The sequence below is a fragment of the Oncorhynchus kisutch genome, unplaced genomic scaffold (assembly GCF_002021735.2).
Source record: "Oncorhynchus kisutch isolate 150728-3 unplaced genomic scaffold, Okis_V2 Okis06b-Okis10b_hom, whole genome shotgun sequence".
Lineage (NCBI taxonomy): Eukaryota > Metazoa > Chordata > Actinopteri > Salmoniformes > Salmonidae > Oncorhynchus > Oncorhynchus kisutch.
Genome location: NW_022261983.1, coordinates 15,406,279 through 15,427,435, shown reverse-complemented (window position 1 = coordinate 15,427,435; position 21,157 = coordinate 15,406,279). Strand labels below are relative to the sequence as shown.

Here is a 21,157-nt window from a genome sequence, read left to right as displayed (position 1 = left end):
TAACAGGTCTGATTGGTGACCAGTCTAGTAACTCCTTTATCACCTCTAACAGGTCTGATTGGTGTCCAGTCTAGTAACTCCTTTACCACCTCTAACAGGTCTGATTGGTGACCAGTCTAGTAACTCCTTTATCACCTCTAACAGGTCTGATTGGTGACCAGTCTAGTAACTCTTTTATCACCTCTAACAGGTCTGATTGGTGACCAGTCTAGTAACTCCTTTATCACCTCTAACAGGTCTGATTGGTGACCAGTCTAGTAACTCCTTTATCACCTCTAACAGGTCTGATTGGTGACCAGTCTAGTAACTCCTTTATCACCTCTAACAGTTCTGATTGGTGACCAGTCTAGTAACTCCTTTACCACCAGGTGCTAAAGGAGGAACTAAAGTAACATGCAAAACAGGCTAGAAAAAAATAGGAGTTTATAACAGAACCTGAATTACTGGTTGTTACTGACGGACTAAAACTGATCCTAGATAAAAGCTCCAACTCGGAGACGCTTCATGAATCGAAGAGGCAGGAAGTTGGGAAGAACTGTGTGGTATGGAACACAGCCCAGGACTAGGATTACTTTCAGTATCATTTCCTGAACACTGGACTCTTCATGGGAAGTCCTGCCCCCAGAGTAAATAACACACACACACACACAGGCAGCAAAGCTTGTAGATCATCAAATCAACTTCTCACACGGATCTACAGGGACATCGAGCACCAGAAAAATAGAGATTACATTTATTTAAAAACACCAGGTACCGTAAAAACATTTATGATGCTTTTTGGTGATCTAGTCTGTCTTTACTAAACAAGTTAGATCTAGTCTGTCTTTACTAAACAAGTTAGATCTAGTCTGTCTTTATTAAACAAGTTAGATCTTGTCTGTCTTTATTAAACAAGTTAGATCTAGTCTGTCTTTACTAAACAAGTTAGATCTAGTCTGTCTTTACTAAATAAGTTAGATCTAGTCTGTCTTTACTAAACAAGTTAGATCTAGTCTGTCTTTACTAAACAAGTTAGATCTGGTCTGTCTTTACTAAACAAGTTAGATCTAGTCTGTCTTTATATTCTTCGAAGTGAAAATGTGCTCAAACCTGCCGGGCTGTTCATGTTCATGACGTTTCATGATAATCGTCAAGAGGGCTCACGTTACTAGGTTACCACAGTTATTTTAGGCCAACGATATCAAATGTCCTATTGTCACTAGTAGAAAGAGGAGGCAGGGAATCGCTACTGAGGTACACAATAGTACATTCTGGTAGACAGAAGGGGCTCTTTGGTAAAAGGGCTGAATTGGTCATCAAAAAGAAAGGAGGACCAAGGCACTCTTCATATAATTAATTCAAATGCCTTTATTTGTAGGTTCAATAGAAACAAAGTTTTAAAAATCCGACGTGTTTCGGCTGCATGGCCTTCGTCAGGGATTTGCTTTCGGCAGATTTTTTAAAGTTTGTTTCTATTGAACATGCCCTACAAATAAAGGCATTTTAATGAATGATATGAAGAGAGCCTTGGTCCTCCTTTCTTTTTCATGTCCTATTGTCACGTTCCACAGCAAGAAAACCAAATATGTCACTGAAACAGAAGGGGGAACTAACAAAGAGTCACTGACAGCAACCAAAACGACAAGGCTGGGGTTTTAGGAGGGGTTCTGAAAGACACTCATGGTGTCCACTGAACGTTGACTAGCAACAACAACTGGAGCCTAAAAGACACCCACCATGAGACCCACTAAATTCACCAAGAACAGGCAAACAAAATGAAAACACACACCAAACTTAAAGACAGGAAGTACAAAGACAACTGGAGGAGTTAACCCTCCACATCTACCAAGACAACAAGAGGAGTTAACCCTCCACATCTACCAAGACAACTATAGGAGTTAACCCTCCACATCTACCAAGACAACTAGAGGAGTTAACCCTCCACATCTACCAAGACAACTAGAGGAGTTAACCCTCCACATCTACCAAGACAACTAGAGGAGTTAACCCTCCACATCTACCAAGACAACAAGAGGAGTTAACCCTCCACATCTACCAAGACAACAAGAGGAGTTAACCCTCCACATCTACCAAGACAACTAGAGGAGTTAACCCTCCACATCTACCAAGACAACAAGAGGAGTTAACCCTCCACATCTACCAAGACAACAAGAGGAGTTAACCCTCCACATCTATCAAGACAACTAGAGGAGTCTGTCCTTAATAAACACGTCTGTCCTCCCCTCCATCTACACCTCCATTGCTTGCTGTTTGGGTTTTAGGCTGGGTCCAGACCTCGTAGCAGCGGCTTATACTGTATATGGAAGGTAACTTAACTGTTTCACCATGAACTGTATTGTTTAATGCTGTCTGTTTCCTTGTACTCTCTCTCTCTCTATATATCCCCCTCTCTCTCTATATATATCTCTCTATATATATCTCTCTCTATATATCTCTCTCTCTCTCTCTCTCTCTCTCTCTCAATTCAATTTCAATTCAGGGGCTTTATTGGCATGGGAAACGTGTTAACATTGCCAAAGCAAGTGAGGTAGATAATATATAAAGTGAATATATAAAGTGAAATAAACAATAAAAATGAACAGTAAACATTACACATACAGAAGTTTCAAAACAATAAAGACATTACAAATGTCATATTATATATATATACAGTGTTTTAACAATGTACAAATGGTTAAAGGACACAAGGGAAAATAAATAAACATAAATATGGGTTGTATTTACAATGGTGTTTGTTCTTCACTGGTTGCCCTTTTCTCGTGGCAACAGGTCACAAATCTTGCTGCTGTGATGTCACACTGTGGAATTTCACCCGGTAGATATGGGAGTTTATCAACATTGGATTTGTTTTCGAATTCTTTGTGGATCTGTGTAATCTGAGGGAAATGTGTATCTCTAATATGGTCATACATTGGGCAGGAGGTTAGGAAGTGCATTTTGTGGGCAGTGTGCACATAGCCTGTCTTCTCTTGAGAGCCATGTCTGCCTACGGCGGCCTTTCTCAATAGCAAGGCTATGCTCCCTGAGTCTGTACATAGTCAAAGCTTTCCTTAATTTTGGGTCAGTCACAGTGGTCAGGTATTCTGCCGCTGTGTACTCTCTGTTTAGGGCCAAATAGCATTCTAGTTTGCTCAGTTTAAAAAAATAAATCTTTCCAATGTGTCAAGTAATTATCTTTTTGTTTTCTCATGATTTGGTTGGGTCTAATTGTGCTGATGTCCTCTCTCTCTCTCTCTCTCTCTCTCTGTCTCTCTCTCTATCCCTATCTCTCTATCCATCCCCCTCCTCCCTCGCTCCCCCCCCCTCTTTCTCTCTCTCTCTCTCTCTCTCTCTCTCTCTCTCTCTCTCTCTCTCTCTCTCTCTCTCTGTCTCTCTCTCTATCCCTATCTCTCTATCCACCCCCCCCCTCTCTCTCTCTCCCCCAGGGATACCATGGTTCGAACATTGAACAATATGGCGGAGCTGAGAGGTTCTAGGTTTGGTCGTCCCTGGCCGAGGCACGGACTCAAGCTCCTTTTCTGGTTCGCCAACGATTACATCGTCTTTGACGACGACAACCAGATGTTTGCAAATTACGACCCCGAAGAGGGAGACTTCGGTTTCCATCACTTCCGCAACAGACTTGAGTGTGAAAACAATGTCTGCAAGAGGCTGCTTCCTGATGATGGCTACCCATTCTATGAGGTGGGCAACCTCCACCTCACAGCATCTGATTCCATGCCTAATTATGTCAGGCAGTACAACACTGGTAACATAGATACCAGCAACATGGACCGTCTCATCATCAGTATGCGTCCAGACATGACAGTGGATAAGGTCTATGTGACCCAGCACGAGGACCTGAGGAACTTCGACCCGGTCAACACCTATTGCATCAGCAGGGGGTTGCTCATGATCATGTGCGGCCATTCATCCGCGGACATGTCATTGGGGTACTTCCTGGAACAGGCGGGCTATTCCACCCACGAACCAATTTCAATTATGTATCAGGGCATCGCCCCCAGGGAGTCTAGGGATACCAAGATTAATATAGAAGTTGAATCCAGAGCTCCGCCCAGAGCTGCACCAGGCTTCTGGGAAAGCTACTGTACCATACTGTAACCAGGCTTCTGGGAAAGCTACTGTACCATACTGTAACCAGGCTTCTGGGAAAGCTACTGTACCATACAGTAACCAGGCTTCTGGGAAAGCTACTATACCATACTGTAGATCAGTGTCCTTTAGTCCTGGTTCTGGGGACCCTGAAGGGGGGAACTTTTTAGTTTCTTGCCCCAGCACATTGCAGTTCATTATGGTATGTTAATTTTCACTAATACATTTAGTCGTTTATCAGACACTCTTATCCAGAGTGAGTTCAGTGCATTAAACTAAAGGCAGATAAACAACAACATCCTGTATCACATAGGAAGTCAACTGTTTCTGTTACCATTACTGAGAGGGTTGTTGCTGTTGGGGTCTGCTATTGGCTAATGTACTTCTGTATGTTAAAATACAAAATACATGCATTTTAATTAAATACATGAAAATACACGTAATTTGTCGTTTATTTTTCAAACATTGATCTTTATGTTATTTTGTAATTGTATTTTGACATTTTCCCTCTTTCCCTTGTGATCAATGTAGTTTCCTCTTCACTTCAACCCAAAACATGTGGTGACATTAAATCAATGTGGAAAGCTGATTGGATTTGCAAGTCAACTACATAAGAGCATTTCATCTAGTGGCCGACAATGAATGCAACAAGTAATCATTCTCTAATTCTTTAGAGGCTAATTCATTGAGTCTATATACCAACTCTATACACCAAATCTATATACCAGTCTACCAAGTCTATATACCAGTCTACCAAGTCTATATACCAAATCTATATACCAGTCTAACAAGTCTATATACCAGTCTACCAAGTCTATATACCACATTTATATACCAGTCTACCAAGTCTATAAACCAAGTAATCATTCTCTAATTCTTTAGAGGCTAATTCATTGAGTCTATATACCAAATCTAGAGTCAATCTGATCTATGGTTCACGAGTAGATGTTTGAAGTATGTTTTAGCATTAGCATGTGTGCTAACATGCATCTATATGTACAGTGAGGCATATTTAACATAGCAACTATTTTTTCTCAAAACCATTAAAGACTACAAATCTGAAGTGAATCTGATGTATGGCTCATAAAGGAGAAGATGATTCCAAATGGTTTTGAACATTAGTTCTACATATGCAAATCATGATTTGTTAATAGTTTCCTTGTTGTTTTTTTTTAATATCAGTACAACATTCAGTGTGGTTCATCTTAGAGACGTCCATGATAGGGATAACAAGTTTCAAGTTGATAGGCCACTGTGGAGTGGATTTACAGGGTTTTAAATGGACACATAAAATCAGCTATCTGTTGACCCTTAGCGTTTCTCAGACTAGGTGAAGATGTTCCATGGGCCTCTACATTCTGAATTAGCCATGGGCCTCTACATTCTGAATTAGCTACTGTTTTGCATATTTTATCATATTAGCGTATGTTATGTACTGGTTAAGTGTGGGAATCTTTGAATGCATCAAAGTTATTTTCTCAAACGCATTATGGACCATTGTGATGAGTCCTATTTAGGGGCCATTGTGATGAGTCCTATTTATGGACCATTGTGATGAGTCCTATTTATGGACCATTGTGATGAGTCCTATTTATGGACCATTGTGATGAGTCCTATTTATGGACCATTGTGATGAGTCCTATTTATGGACCATTGTGATGAGTCCTATTTAGGGACCATTGTGATGAGTCCTATTGAGGGACCATTGTGATGAGTCCTATTTACGGACCATTGTGATGAGTCCTATTTATGGACCATTGTGATGAGTCCTATTTATGGACCATTGTGATGAGTCCTATTTATGGACCATTGTGATGAGTCCTATTTAGGGACCATTGTGATGAGTCCTATTTATGGACCATTGTGATGAGTCCTATTTATGGACCATTGTGATGAGTCCTCTTTATGGACCATTGTGATGAGTCCTATTTATGGACCATTGTGATGAGTCCTATTTATGGACCATTGTGATGAGTCCTCTTTAGGGACCATTGTGATGAGTCCTATTTATGGACCATTGTGATGAGTCCTATTTATGGACCATTGTGATGAGTCCTATTTATGGACCATTGTGATGAGTCCTATTTATGGACCATTGTGATGAGTCCTATTTAGGGACCATTGTGATGAGTCCTATTGAGGGACCATTGTGATGAGTCCTATTTATGGACCATTGTGATGAGTCCTATTTATGGACCATTGTGATGAGTCCTATTTATGGACAATTGTGATGAGTCCTATTTATGGACCATTGTGATGAGTCCTATTTAGGGACCATTGTGATGAGTCCTATTTAGGGACCATTGTGATGAGTCCTATTTATGGACCATTGTGATGAGTCCTATTTAGGGACCATTGTGATGAGTCCTATTTAGGGACCATTGTGATGAGTCCTATTTATGGGCCATTGTGATGAGTCCTATTTATGGACCATTGTGATGAGTCCTATTTATGGACCATTGTGATGAGTCCTATTTATGGACCATTGTGATGAGTCCTATTTAGGGACCATTGTGATGAGTCCTATTTATGGACCATTGTGATGAGTCCTATTTATGGACCATTGTGATGAGTCCTATTTATGGACCATTGTGATGAGTCCTATTTATGGACCATTGTGATGAGTCCTATTTATGGACTATTGTGATGAGTCCTATTTAGGGACCATTGTGATGAGTCCTATTTATGGACTATTGTGATGAGTCCTATTTATGGACTATTGTGATGAGTCCTATTTATGGACCATTGTGATGAGTCCTATTTAGGCACCATTGTGATGAGTCCTCTTTAGGGACCATTGTGATGAGTCCTATTTATGGACCATTGTGATGAGTCCTATTTATGGACCATTGTGATGAGTCCTATTTATGGACCATTGTGATGAGTCCTATTTATGGACCATTGTGATGAGTCCTATTTATGGACCATTGTGATGAGTCCTCTTTAGGGACCATTGTGATGAGTCCTATTTATGGACCATTGTGATGAGTCCTATTTATGGACCATTGTGATGAGTCCTATTTATGGACCATTGTGATGAGTCCTATTTAGGGACCATTGTGATGAGTCCTATTTAGGGACCATTGTGATGAGTCCTATTTATGGACCATTGTGATGAGTCCTATTTATGGACCATTGTGATGAGTCCTATTTATGGACCATTGTGATGAGTCCTATTTATGGACCATTGTGATGAGTCCTATTTATGGACCATTGTGATGAGTCCTATTTATGGACCATTGTGATGAGTCCTATTTATGGACCATTGTGATGAGTCCTATTTAGGGACCATTGTGATGAGTCCTATTTAGGGACCATTGTGATGAGTCCTATTTAGGGACCATTGTGATGAGTCCTATTTATGGACCATTGTGATGAGTCCTATTTAGGGACCATTGTGATGAGTCCTATTTAGGGACCATTGTGATGAGTCCTCTTTAGGGACCATTGTGATGAGTCCTCTTTAGGGACTATTGTGATGAGTCCTCTTTAGGGACCATTGTGATGAGTCCTATTTAGGGACCATTGTGATGAGTCCTATTTAGGGACCATTGTGATGAGTCCTATTTAGGGACCATTGTGATGAGTCCTATTTAGGGACCATTGTGATGAGTCCTATTTAGGGACCATTGTGATGAGTCCTATTTAGGGACCATTGTGATGAGTCCTATTTATGGACCATTGTGATGAGTCCTATTTAGGGACAATTGTGATGAGTCCTATTTATGGACCATTGTGATGAGTCCTATTTATGGACCATTGTGATGAGTCCTATTTAGGGACCATTGTGATGAGTCCTATTTAGGGACCATTGTGATGAGTCCTATTTAGGGACCATTGTGATGAGTCCTATTTATGGACCATTGTGATGAGTCCTATTTATGGACCATTGTGATGAGTCCTATTTAGGGACCATTGTGATGAGTCCTATTTAGGGACCATTGTGATGAGTCCTCTTTAGGGACCATTGTGATGAGTCCTATTTAGGGACTATTGTGATGAGTCCTCTTTAGGGACCATTGTGATGAGTCCTATTTAGGGACCATTGTGATGAGTCCTATTTAGGGACCATTGTGATGAGTCCTATTTAGGGACCATTTTGATGAGTCCTCTTTAGGGACCATTGTGATGAGTCCTATTTAGGGACCATTGTGATGAGTCCTATTTAGGGACCATTGTGATGAGTCCTCTTTAGGGACCATTGTGATGAGTCCTCTTTAGGGACCATTGTGATGAGTCCTCTTTAGGGACCATTGTGATGAGTCCATAGTGAATCTGACTTTTAGTCCCTGAGAAGTCTACGATGTGGAGTACAGGCCTCCGTCTACGATATGGAGTACAGGTCTCCGTCTACGATGTGGAGTACAGGTCTCCTTCTACGATGTGGAGTACAGGTCTCCTTCTACGATGTGGAGTACAGGTCTCCTTCTACGATGTAGAGTACAGGTCTCCTTCTACAATGTGGAGTACAGGTCTCCTTCTACGATGTGGAGTACAGGTCTCCTTCTACGATGTGGAGTACAGGTCTCCTTCTACGATGTGGAGTACAGGTCTCCTTCTACGATGTGGAGTACAGGTCTCCTTCTACGATGTGGAATACAGGTCTCCTTCTACGATGTGGAGTACAGGTCTCCTTCCACGATGTGGAGTACAGGTCTCCTTCTACGATGTGGAGTACAGGTCTCCTTCTACGATGTGGAGTACAGGTCTCATATCTGTTCTTTCACTGGCTGCATCTTCACTGAGAAACCACACCTTCAACACTGGTAGCCATCTGAATCGCCGCGTCCCAAACACTCACTGGACCCATATTTACTTTCTATCTCTTTTTGATTTTTAATTTGTTTATACCTTCCGGAAACCTGCCTCACACAATGTGATACGGAATCGCTATTATTTTTAATTTTTAGAACACACTCAAGAACCTCCAGAAGCTAACCAGCTAACTAGCTACAAGCTATTTAGTCATTGTTAGTTTTTTTTACCTGAATAACACTCGCCAGTCCAGCTTCCCTGCCCCATCCACCGCTGCCCCCTGGACACTGATCTCTTGGCCACATAGCTGATGCACGCTGGACTGTCCATTAATCACGGTACTCCATTCTGCTTGTTTGTTTTATCTGTTTGCCCCTTTGCCTAGTCAACGCCATTTTACCTGCTGTTGTTGTGCTAGCTGACTAGCTGTTGTTGTCTCACCTACTGTTTTAGCTAGCTTTCCCAATTCAACACCTGTGATTACTGTATGCCTCGCTGTATGTCTCTCTCAAATGTCAATATGCCTTGTATGCTGTTGTTCAGGTTAGTTATCATTGTTTTAGTTCACAATGGAGCCCCTAGTTCCACTCTTCATACCCCTGATAACTCCTTTGTCCCACCTCCCACACATGCGGTGACCTCACCCATTACAACCAGCATGTCCAGAGATACAACCTCTCTCATCATCACCCAGTGCCTGGGCTTACCTCCGCTGTACCCGCACCCCACCATACCCCTGTCTGCGCATTATGCCCTGAATATATTCTACCATGCCCAGAAACCTGCTCCTCTTATTCTCTGTCCCCAACGCTCTAGGCGACCAGTTTTGATAGACTTTAGCCACACCCTCATACTACTCCTTCTCTGTTCCGCGGGTGATGTGGAGGTAAACCCAGGCCCTGCATGTCCCCAGGCACCCTCATTTGTTGACTTCTGTGATCGAAAAAGCCTTGGTTTCATGCATGTCAACATCAGAAGCCTCCTCCCTAAGTTTGTTTTACTCACTGCTTTAGCACACTCCGCCAACCCTGATGTCCTTGCCGTGTCTGAATCCTGGCTCAGAAAGGCCACCAAAAATTCTGAGATTTCCATACCCAACTATAACATCTTCCGTCAAGATAGAACTGCCAAAGGGGGAGGAGTTGCAGTCTACTGCAGAGATAGCCTGCAAAGTAATGTCATACTTTCCAGGTCCATACCCAAACAGTTCGAACTACTAATTTTGAAAATTACTCTCTCCAGAAATAAGTCTCTCACTGTTGCCGCCTGCTACCGACCCCCCTCAGCTCCCAGCTGTGCCCTGGACACCATTTGTGAATTGATCGCCCCCCATCTAGCTTCAGAGTTTATTCTGTTAGGTGACCTAAACTGGGATATGCTTAACACCCCGCCAGTCCTACAATCTAAGCTAGATGCCCTCAATCTCACACAAATCATCAAGGAACCCACCAGGTACAACCCTAACTCTGTAAACAAGGGCACACTCATAGACGTCATCCTGACCAACTGGCCCTCCAAATACACCTCAGCTGTCTTCAACCAGGATCTCAGCGATCACTGCCTCATTGCCTGTATCCGCTACGGAGCCGCAGTCAAACGACCACCCCTCATCACTGTCAAACGCTCCCTAAAACACTTCTGTGAGCGGGCCTTTCTAATCGACCTGGCCCGGGTATCCTGGAAGGACATTGACCTCATCCCGTCAGTTGAGGATGCCTGGTCATTCTTTAAAAGTAACTTCCTCACCATTTTAGATAAGCATGCTCGGTTCAAAAAATGCAGAACTAAGAACAGATACAGCCCTTGGTTCACCCCAGACCTGACTGCCCTCGACCAGCACAAAAACATCCTGTGGCGGACTGCAATAGCATCGAATAGTCCCCGTGCTATGCAACTGTTCAGGGAAGTCCGGAACCAATACACGCAGTCAGTCAGGAAAGCTAAGGCCAGCTTCTTCAGGCAGAAGTTTGCATCCTGTAGCTCCAACTCCAAAAAGTTCTGGGACACTGTGAAGTCCATGGAGAACAAGAGCACCTCCTCCCAGCTGCCCACTGCACTGAGGCTAGGTAACACGGTCACCACCGATAAATCCATGATTATCGAAAACTTCAATAAGCATTTCTCAACGGCTGGCCATGCCTTCCGCCTGGCTACTCCAACCTCGGCCAACAGCTCCGCCCCCCCCGCAGCTCCTCGCCCAAGCCTCTCCAGGTTCTCCTTTACCCAAATCCAGATATCAGATGTTCTGAAAGAGCTGCAAAACCTGGACCCGTACAAATCAGCTGGGCTTGACAATCTGGACCCTCTATTTCTGAAACTATCCGCCACCATTGTCGCAACCCCTATTACCAGCCTGTTCAACCTCTCTTTCATATCGTCTGAGATCCCCAAGGATTGGAAAGCTGCCGCAGTCATCCCCCTCTTCAAAGGGGGAGACACACTGGACCCAAACTGTTACAGACCTATATCCATCCTGCCCTGCCTATCTAAGGTCTTCGAAAGCCAAGTCAACAAACAGGTTACTGACCATCTCGAATCCCACCGTACCTTCTCCGCTGTGCAATCTGGTTTCCGAGCCGGTCACGGGTGCACCTCAGCCACACTCAAGGTACTAAACGATATCATAACCGCCATCGATAAAAGACAGTACTGTGCAGCCGTCTTCATCGACCTTGCCAAGGCTTTCGACTCTGTCAATCACCATATTCTTATCGGCAGACTCAGTAGCCTCGGTTTTTCGGATGACTGCCTTGCCTGGTTCACCAATTACTTTGCAGACAGAGTTCAGTGTGTCAAATCGGAGGGCATGCTGTCCGGTCCTCTGGCACTCTCTATGGGGGTGCCACAGGGTTCAATTCTCGGGCCGACTCTTTTCTCTGTATATATCAATGATGTTGCTCTTGCTGCGGGCGATTCCCTGATCCACCTCTACGCAGACGACACCATTCTATATACTTTCGGCCCGTCATTGGACACTGTGCTATCTAACCTCCAAACAAGCTTCAATGCCATACAACACTCCTTCCGTGGCCTCCAACTGCTCTTAAATGCTAGTAAAACCAAATGCATGCTTTTCAACCGATCGCTGCCTGCACCCGCATGCCCGACTAGCATCACCACCCTGGATGGTTCCGACCTTGAATATGTGGACATCTATAAGTACCTAGGTGTCTGGCTAGACCGCAAACTCTCCTTCCAGACTCATATCAAACATCTCCAATCGAAAATCAAATCAAGAGTCGGCTTTCTATTCCGCAACAAAGCCTCCTTCGCTCACGCCGCCAAGCTTACCCTAGTAAAACTGACTATCCTACCGATCCTCGACTTCGGCGATGTCATCTACAAAATGGCTTCCAACACTCTACTCAGCAAACTGGATGCAGTCTATCACAGTGCCATCCGTTTTGTCACTAAAGCACCTTATACCACCCACCACTGCGACTTGTATGCTCTAGTCGGCTGGCCCTCGCTACATATTCGTCGCCAGACCCACTGGCTCCAGGTCATCTACAAGTCCATGTTAGCTAAAGCTCCGCCTTATTTCAGTTCACTGGTCACGATGGCAACACCCATCCGTAGCGCTCCAGCAGGTGTATCTCACTGATCATCCCTAAAGCCAACACCTCATTTGGCCGCCTTTCGTTCCAGTACTCTGCTGCCTGTGACTGGAACGAATTGCAAAAATCGCTGAAGTTGGAGACTTTTATCTCCCTCACCAACTTCAAACATCAGCTATCTGAGCAGCTAACCGATTGCTGCAGCTGTACATAGTCTATTGGTAAATAGCCCACCCGTTTTCACCTACCTCATCCCCATACTGTTTTTATTTATTTACTTTTCTGCTCTTTTGCACACCAATATCTCTACCTGTACATGACCATCTGATCATTTATCACTCCAGTGTTAATCTGCAAAATTGTAATTATTCGCCTACCTCCTCATGCCTTTTGCACACAATGTATATAGACTCCCCCTTTGTTTTCTACTGTGTTATTGACTTGTTAATTGTTTACTCCATGTGTAACTCTGTGTTGTCTGCTCACACTGCTATGCTTTATCTTGGCCAGGTCGCAGTTGCAAATGAGAACTTGTTCTCAACTAGCCTACCTGGTTAAATAAAGGTGTTCTCAACTAGCCTACCTGGTTAAATAAAGGTGAAATAAAATCAAATAAAAAATCCAAGCCCAGAGCCATTGGTCATCTCTCTTGTCTGTCACCTGGCCTAGATTAGAGAGACGACAACTGAGAATGTACATTTTTTATTTTATTTAATCTTTATTTAACTAGGCAAGTCAGTTAAGAAAAAATTAGTATTTACAATGACTGCCTACCCCGGCCAAACCTGGACGACGCTGGGCCAATTGTGCGCCGCCCTATGGGACTCCCAATCACAGCCGGATGTGATACTGTCTGAATTATATAGCCTGGAGCACATGTCTGTCAAATCCAAAATGGCACCCTATTCGCTATATAGTGCACTACTTTTGGCCAGAGCCCATACAAAGTAGTGTACTATATAGTGGATAGGGTGCCATTGGGTCTCACTAGTGTTCCATGTTCTGATGCCTCATTCAGTAGTAGCAGGTTGGAGCAGGGCGCTGGCCCCTGGCTTCGCTAGAGGAAATGAACCCCACATGGGCCACATCCACTGACTAGTCAACTTTTTTGTAAGACAAGCCTGATTCCATGTTGTGTAATGATATAAATCCATGGAGGTGGGGGAAGTGCATGTTATGGTTTAACTGTCATGTGAATATAGTAATCATTTATATTGCAAAGCTAAGTAGACTTTACTGTCTATTTTCTGTGTATTTTAACTTTCGAAACTATGGAGAAAATCACAGAATAAACACTTAATTTAATCTGAAAGATGTGTGTGGTTTAATGGCGCTGCTTGGTGCTCCTTGTGTTTCCACATGATCCTCTCACTCCACCATGTGGCCACAGATGGAACAGCACTCCAGACTGACTGAAGAGGAGAAAGAGATGGAGAGTGATGGAGAAAAACAAAGAGAGGTATGAAGACGCCGACACACATCCGGTCACGTTGATACAGCCTCCCTGTGTTATGTGGTGTAATCCAGGCAGTACTATGTGGTGTAATCCAGGCAGTACTATGTGGTGTAATCCAGGCAGTACTATGTAGTGTAATCTAGGCAGTATTATGTGGTGTAATCCAGACAGAATTACGTGGTGTAATCCAGGCAGTATTATGTGGTGTAATCCAGGCAGTATTATGTGGTGTAATCCAGGCAGTATTATGCGGTGTAATCCAGGCAGTACTATGTGTTGTAATCCAGGCAGTACTATGTGGTGTAATCCAGGCAGTACTATGTGGTGTAATCCAGGCAGTACTATGTGGTGTAATCCAGGCAGTATTATGTGGTGTAATCCAGGCAGTACTATGTGGTGTAATCCAGGCAGTACTATGTAGTGTAATCTAGGCAGTATTATCTGGTGTAATCTAGGCAGTATTATGTGGTGTAATCCAGACAGAATTACGTGGTGTAATCCAGGCAGTATTATGTGGTGTAATCCAGGCAGTACTATGTGTTGTAATCCAGGCAGTATTATGTGGTGTAATCCAGGCAGTATTATGTGGTGTAATCCAGGCAGTATTATGTGGTGTAATCCAGGCAGTACTATGTGTTGTAATCCAGGCAGTATTATGTGGTGTAATCCAGGCAGTATTATGTGGTGTAATCCAGGCAGTATTATGTGGTGTAATCCAGGCAGTATTATGTGGTGTAATCCAGGCAGTATTATGTGGTGTAATCCAGGTAGTATTATGTGGTGTAATCCAGGCAGTATTATGTGGTGTAATCCAGGTAGTATTATGTGGTGTAATCCAGGCATTATTATGTGGTGTAATCCAGGCAGTATTATGTGGTGTAATCCAGGCAGTATTATGTGGTGTAATCCAGGCAGTACTATGTGGTGTAATCCAGGCAGTATTATGTGGTGTAATCCAGGCAGTATTATGTGGTGTAATCCAGCAGTATTATGTGGTTAATCCAGGCAGTATTATGTGGTGTAATCCAGGCAGTATTATGTGGTGTAATCCAGGCAGTATTATGTGGTGTAATCCAGGCAGTATTATGTGGTGTAATCCAGGCAGTACTATGTGGTGTAATCCAGGCAGTACTATGTGGTGTAATCCAGGCAGTATTATGTGGGTGTAATCCAGGCAGTATTATGTGGTGTAATCCAGGCAGTTTATGTGGTGTAATCCAGGCAGTATTATGTGGTTGTAATCCAGGCAGTATTATGTGGTGTAATCCAGGCAGTATTATGTGGTGTAATCCAGGCAGTACTATGTGGTGTATCCAGCAGTATTATGTGGTGTAATCCAGGCAGTATTATGTGGTGTAATCCAGGCAGTATTATGTGGTGTAATCCAGGCAGTATTATGTGGTGTAATCCAGGCAGTATTATGTGGTGTAATCCAGGCAGTATTATGTGGTGTAATCCAGGCAGTACTATGTGGTGTAATCCAGGCAGTATTATGTGGTGTAATCCAGGCAGTATTATGTGTGTAATCCAGGCAGTATTATGTGGTGTAATCCAGGCAGTACTTATGTGGTGTAATCCAGGCAGTACTATGTGGTGTAATCCAGGCAGTTTATGTGGTGTAATCCAGGCAGTATTATGTGGGTTAATCCAGGCAGTATTATGTGGTGTAATCCAGGCAGTATTATGTGGTGTAATCCAGGCAGTATTATGTGGTGTAATCCAGGCAGTATTATGTGGTGTAATCCAGGCAGTATTATGTGGGTGTAATCCAGGCAGTATTATGTGGTGTAATCCAGGCAGTATTATGTGTGTAATCCAGGCAGTATTATGTGGTGTAATCCAGGCAGTATTATGTGGTGTAATCCAGGCAGTATTATGTGGTGTAATCCAGGCAGTATTATGTGGTGTAATCCAGGCAGTATTATGTGGTGTAATCCAGGCAGTATTATGTGGTGTAATCCAGGCAGTACTATGTGGTGTAATCCAGGCATTATTATGTGGTGTAATCAGGCAGTATTATGTGGTGTAATCCAGGCAGTATTATGTGGTGTAATCCAGGCAGTATTATGTGGTGTAATCCAGGCAGTACTATGTGGTGTAATCCAGGCAGTATTATGTGGTGTAATCCAGGCAGTATTATGTGGTGTAATCCAGGCAGTATTATGTGGTGTAATCCAGGCAGTATTATGTGGTGTAATCCAGGCAGTATATGTGGTGTAATCCAGGCAGTATTATGTGGTGTAATCCAGGCAGTATTATGTGGTGTAATCCAGGCAGTATTATGTGGTGTAATCCAGGCATATTATGTGGTGTAATCCAGGCCAGTATTATGTGGTGTAATCCAGGCAGTATTATGTGTGTAATCCAGGCAGTATTATGTGGTGTAATCCAGGCAGTATTATGTGGTGTAATCCAGGCAGTATTATGTGGTGTAATCCAGGCAGTATTATGTGGTGTATCCAGGCAGTATTATGTGGTGTAATCCAGGCAGTATTATGTGGTGTAATCCAGGCAGTATTATGTGGTGTAATCCAGGCAGTATTATGTGGTGTAATCCAGGCAGTATTATGTGGTGTAATCCAGGCAGTATTATGTGGTGTAATCCAGGCAGTATTATGTGGTGTAATCCAGGCAGTATTATGTGGTGTAATCCAGGCAGTATTATGTGGTGTAACCAGCATATTATAATCCAGGCAGTATTATGTGGTGTAATCCAGAGTATGATGTGTGTAATCCAGCAGATTATGTGGTGTAATCCAGGCAGTATTATGTGGTGTAATCCAGGCAGTATTATGTGGGTAATCCAGGCAGTATTATGTGGTGTAATCCAGGCAGTATTATGTGGTGTAATCCAGGCAGTATTATGTGGTGTAATCCAGGCAGTATTATGTGGTGTAATCCAGGCAGTATTATGGTGTTGGTTGTGGTAATCCAGGGCAGTATTATGTGGTGTAATCCAGGCAGTATTATGTGGTGTAATCCAGGCAGTATTATGTGGTGTAATCCAGGCAGTATTATGTGGTGTAATCCAGGCAGTATTATGTGGTGTAATCCAGCAGTATTATGTGGTGTAATCCAGGCAGTATTATGTGGTGTAATCCAGGCAGTATTATGTGGTGTAATCCAGGCAGTATTATGTGGTGTAATCCAGGCAGTATTATGTGGTGTAATCCAGGCAGTATTATGTGGTGTAATCCAGGCAGTATTATGTGGTTTAATCCAGGCAGTACTATGTGGTGTAATCCAGGCAGTATTATGTGGTGTAATCCAGGCAGTATTATGTGGTGTAATCCAGGCAGTACTATGTGGTGTAATCCAGGCAGTATTATGTGGTGTAATCCAGGCAGTATTATGTGGTGTAATCCAGGCAGTATTATGTGGTGTAATCCATGCAGTATATGTGGTGTAATCCAGGCAGTATTATGTGGTGTAATCCAGGGCAGTATTATGTGGTGTAATCCAGGCAGTATGATGTGGTGTAATCCAGGCAGTATTACTGTGGTGTAATCCAGGCAGTATTATGTGGTGTAATCCAGGCAGTACTATGTGGTGTAATCCAGGCAGTACTATGTGGTGTAATCCAGGCAGTATTATGTGTGTAATCCAGGCAGTATTATGTGGTGTAATCCAGGCAGTATTATGTGGTGTAATCCAGGCAGTATTATGTGGTGTAATCCAGGCAGTACTATGTGGTGTAATCCAGGCAGTATTATGTGGTGTAATCCAGGCAGTATTATGTGGTGTAATCCAGGCAGTACTATGTGGTGTAATCCAGGCAGTACTATGTGGTGTAATCCAGGCAGTATTATGTGGTGTAATCCAGGCAGTATTATGTGGTGTAATCCAGGCAGTATTATGTGGTGTAATCCAGGCAGTATTATGTGGTGTAATCCAGGCAGTATTATGTGGTGTAATCCAGGCAGTATTATGTGGTGTAATCCAGGCAGTACTATGTGGTGTAATCCAGGCAGTATTATGTGGTGTAATCCAGGCAGTATTATGTGGTGTAATCCAGGCAGTATTATGTGGTGTAATCCAGGCAGTATTATGTGGTGTAATCCAGGCAGTACTATGTGGTGTAATCCAGGCAGTATTATGTGGTGTAATCCAGGCAGTATTATGTGGTGTAATCCAGGCAGTATTATGTGGTGTAATCCAGGCAGTACTATGTGGTGTAATCCAGGCAGTATTATGTGGTGTAATCCAGGCAGTATTATGTGGTGTAATCCAGGCAGTACTATGTGGTGTAATCCAGGCAGTACTATGTGGTGTAATCCAGGCAGTATTATGTGTGAGGGGGACATGAGGGAACAACACCACTGCTTTGTTTCAGTGTTGACAGCCTTTATTTATATCTGTGAAGTAGAAACAGCAGAAACAGGATGTTAATACAGTACTACATATTACCAACCTGTCCCCCTGTAACCCCTACAATAGCTCTGGTCCAAGGCGTTATTATGTGCGGCCTGCTTGAATGCTCAGCATCCGCAAGCTTCACGTAACGACCTGGACCAGAGCTATATATAAGTATCAAGTCAGACGAGGTGAAGAATTGTTCTTCAAAGAAGGAAGAAATGGTTGAAATATAACATAAAAATATACACATTGCTGTAATACAGTACCAAACGAATTCCTGGGGATATTGAGCCCTTTATATGAGAAGAGAGACGATGATGAGAGAGTTGTTGACGCTGTTTGCCTTACAGTTACTATGTTGTGTTATACTACCGTTATTCAACTGTGTATTTATAAAGGGTACATCCTGAATGGCACCCTATTCCCTATAGGCCCTAGTCTAAAGTAGTGCACTAGAAAGGGAATAGGGTGTCATTTGGGACTCAGATCCATAAAGGTCGGTTCAGTCAGCACTCACCTCGTATTGTATCAGATAGAACACACATTCCCCTTAACAACAGGAGTTATACTAAAATCACACATTCCCCATAACAACAGGTGCTTTCTCTGTGATCACACATTCCCCTTAAAACCTCTTGGCGCACCGATCCCTTCAGCGGTATCATTTTCGTCAACATCCGGTGAATTGCAGAGCGCCAAATTCAAATTAAATTACTAAAAATATTTAATTTTCATGAAAATCACAAATGCAATATACCAAAACACAGTTTAGCTTCTTGTTAATCAACCTGGCTTGTCAGATTTCAAAAATGCTTTACGGTGAAAGCAAACCATGGGATTTATGTGAGGACAGCTCTCAGCAGACAAAACATTACAAACAGCTAGCAGCAACGTAGATTGGTCACGAAAGTCAGAAAAGCAATAAAATTATTCGCTTACCTTTGATGATCTTCGTATGTTTGCACTCACGAGACTCCCAGTTACACAATAAATGTTTGTTTAGTTCAATAAAGATTATTTTTATATCCAGAAACCCCCATTTGGATGGCGCATTTTGTTTAGTAATCCACAGGCTTGTGCGGTCACGATGGGCAAACAAAAATTCCAAATAGTATCCGTAAAGTTCGTAGAAACATGTCAAACGTTTTTTTATAATCAATCCTCATGTTGTTTTTACGATAAATAATCGATAATATTTCAACCGGACGGTAGCCTTTTCAATAGGAGAGAGAGAGAAAAGGTCTCGCTACAGGCGCTCGCACATGCACACATCTGGGGACACCTAGCTATCCACTGATGTGATCATTCTCACTAATTTTTTGGAATAAAAGCCTGAAACTATGTCTAAAGACTGTTCACACCTTGTGGAAGCCGCAGGGAAAGGAATCTGGTTGATATCCCTTTAAATGGAGGATAGGCTTGCAATGGAAAAGAGATGTTTCAGAATAACAGCACTTCCTGGTTGGATTTTCCTCAGGTTTTCGCCTGCAATATCAGTTCTGTTATACTCACAGACAATATGTTGACAGTTTTGGAAACCTTAGAGTGTTTTCTATCCTAATCCGCCAATTTATATGCATATTCTAGCTTCTGGGCCTGAGAAATAGGCAGTTTACTTTGGGCACGTTTTTCATCCAAACATCAAAATACTGCCGCCTAGTCTCAAGAGTTTTTCACCTGTCTAGGACACAGGTTCCACTACTGGAACTCCCCCTCCCAACATTCCGCTGAAAAGGCAGTGCGGGAAATTCAAAATATTTTTTTGAAATATTTAACTTTCACACATCAAGTCCAATACAGCAAATGAAAGATAAACATCTTGTTAATCTACCCATCGTGTCCGATTTTTTTTTACATGTTTTACAGCGAAAACACAACATATATTTATGTTAGATCACCACTAAATCCAAATAAACACACAGCCATTTTTCCCAGCCAAAGTATGAGTCACAAAAGCGGAATTAGAGATAAAATTCATCACTAACCTTTGATAATCTTCAACAGATGACACTCATATGACATCATGTTACACAATACATTTATGTTTTGTTTGATAATATGCATATTTATATCCACAAATCTTGGTTTACATTGGCGCCATGTACAGAAATGCCTCCAAATATCCGGTGTAATTACAGAGAGATAACAGAAATACTCATAAACTTTGACAAAAGATACATGTTTTACATATAATTAAAAATACAACCGCTGTGTCAGATTTTTTAAAAACTTTACGAAAAAAGCCTGCCATGCAATAATCTGAGACGGCGCTCAGACGTAAATATATTTCTCCGCCATGTTGGAGTCAACAGAAATACGAAATTACATCATAAATATTCCCTTACCTTTGATGATCTTTCATCAGAATGCAGTGCAAGGAATCCTAGTTCCACAATAAATCGTTGTTTTGTTCGATAATGTCCATTACTCGTGTCCAATTAGCTACTTTTGCTAGCACGTTTAGTTCACATGTCCAAAAGCGGGCGCTGGTCCAAGCGAACTCGGATGAAAACTTTAAAAAGTTATATTCCAGGTCGAATAAACTGGTCAAACTAAGCAGAGAATCAATCTTCAGGATGTTATTATCATATATATCCAATAACGTTCCAACCGGAGCATTCGTTTTTGTCGACAGAGTAACGGAACGCAAGGCGATATAATGAGTACTGCGCATAACCAGGAACTGGTATTCTGCCAGACCAGTGACTCATTCCCCTCCCATCCGGCCCCACATCACACTAGAGGCTTCATTCCACGTTCTACTGACTGTTGACATCTAGTGGAAGGCGTAGGAAGTGCGAACATATCCATATCTTATTGACAATGAGTTGAAAATCAACCAGACCCAGAATTTCCACTTCCTGTTTGGAAGTTTGCCTGCCCTATGAGTTATGTTATACTCACAGACATAATTCAAACAGTTTTAGAAACTTCAGAGTGT

The 21,157-nt window shown here is 42.5% G+C and overlaps 2 protein-coding genes across 2 annotated transcripts in view; both read left to right on the top strand.

The window, feature by feature from the left end:
* LOC116359877 (uncharacterized) overlaps positions 1 to 21,157 on the top strand; it is an 81,065-nt gene that overhangs the window by 38,164 nt on the left and 21,744 nt on the right. The window lies entirely within an intron of this gene.
* Positions 576 to 4,530, top strand: LOC116360012 (uncharacterized). The gene is made up of 2 exons (XM_031814439.1): positions 576 to 750; positions 3,426 to 4,530. The coding sequence occupies exon 2, from the start codon at positions 3,433 to 3,435 to the stop codon at positions 4,099 to 4,101; it is 669 nt and encodes a 222-aa protein (XP_031670299.1). The 5' UTR covers positions 576 to 750; positions 3,426 to 3,432; the 3' UTR covers positions 4,102 to 4,530.

Excerpts from the sequence above, each read along its gene's own strand:
- LOC116360012 (XM_031814439.1), top strand. The coding sequence starts at position 3,433 with ATGGTTCGAACATTGAACAATATGGCGGAGCTGAGAGGTTCTAGGTTT.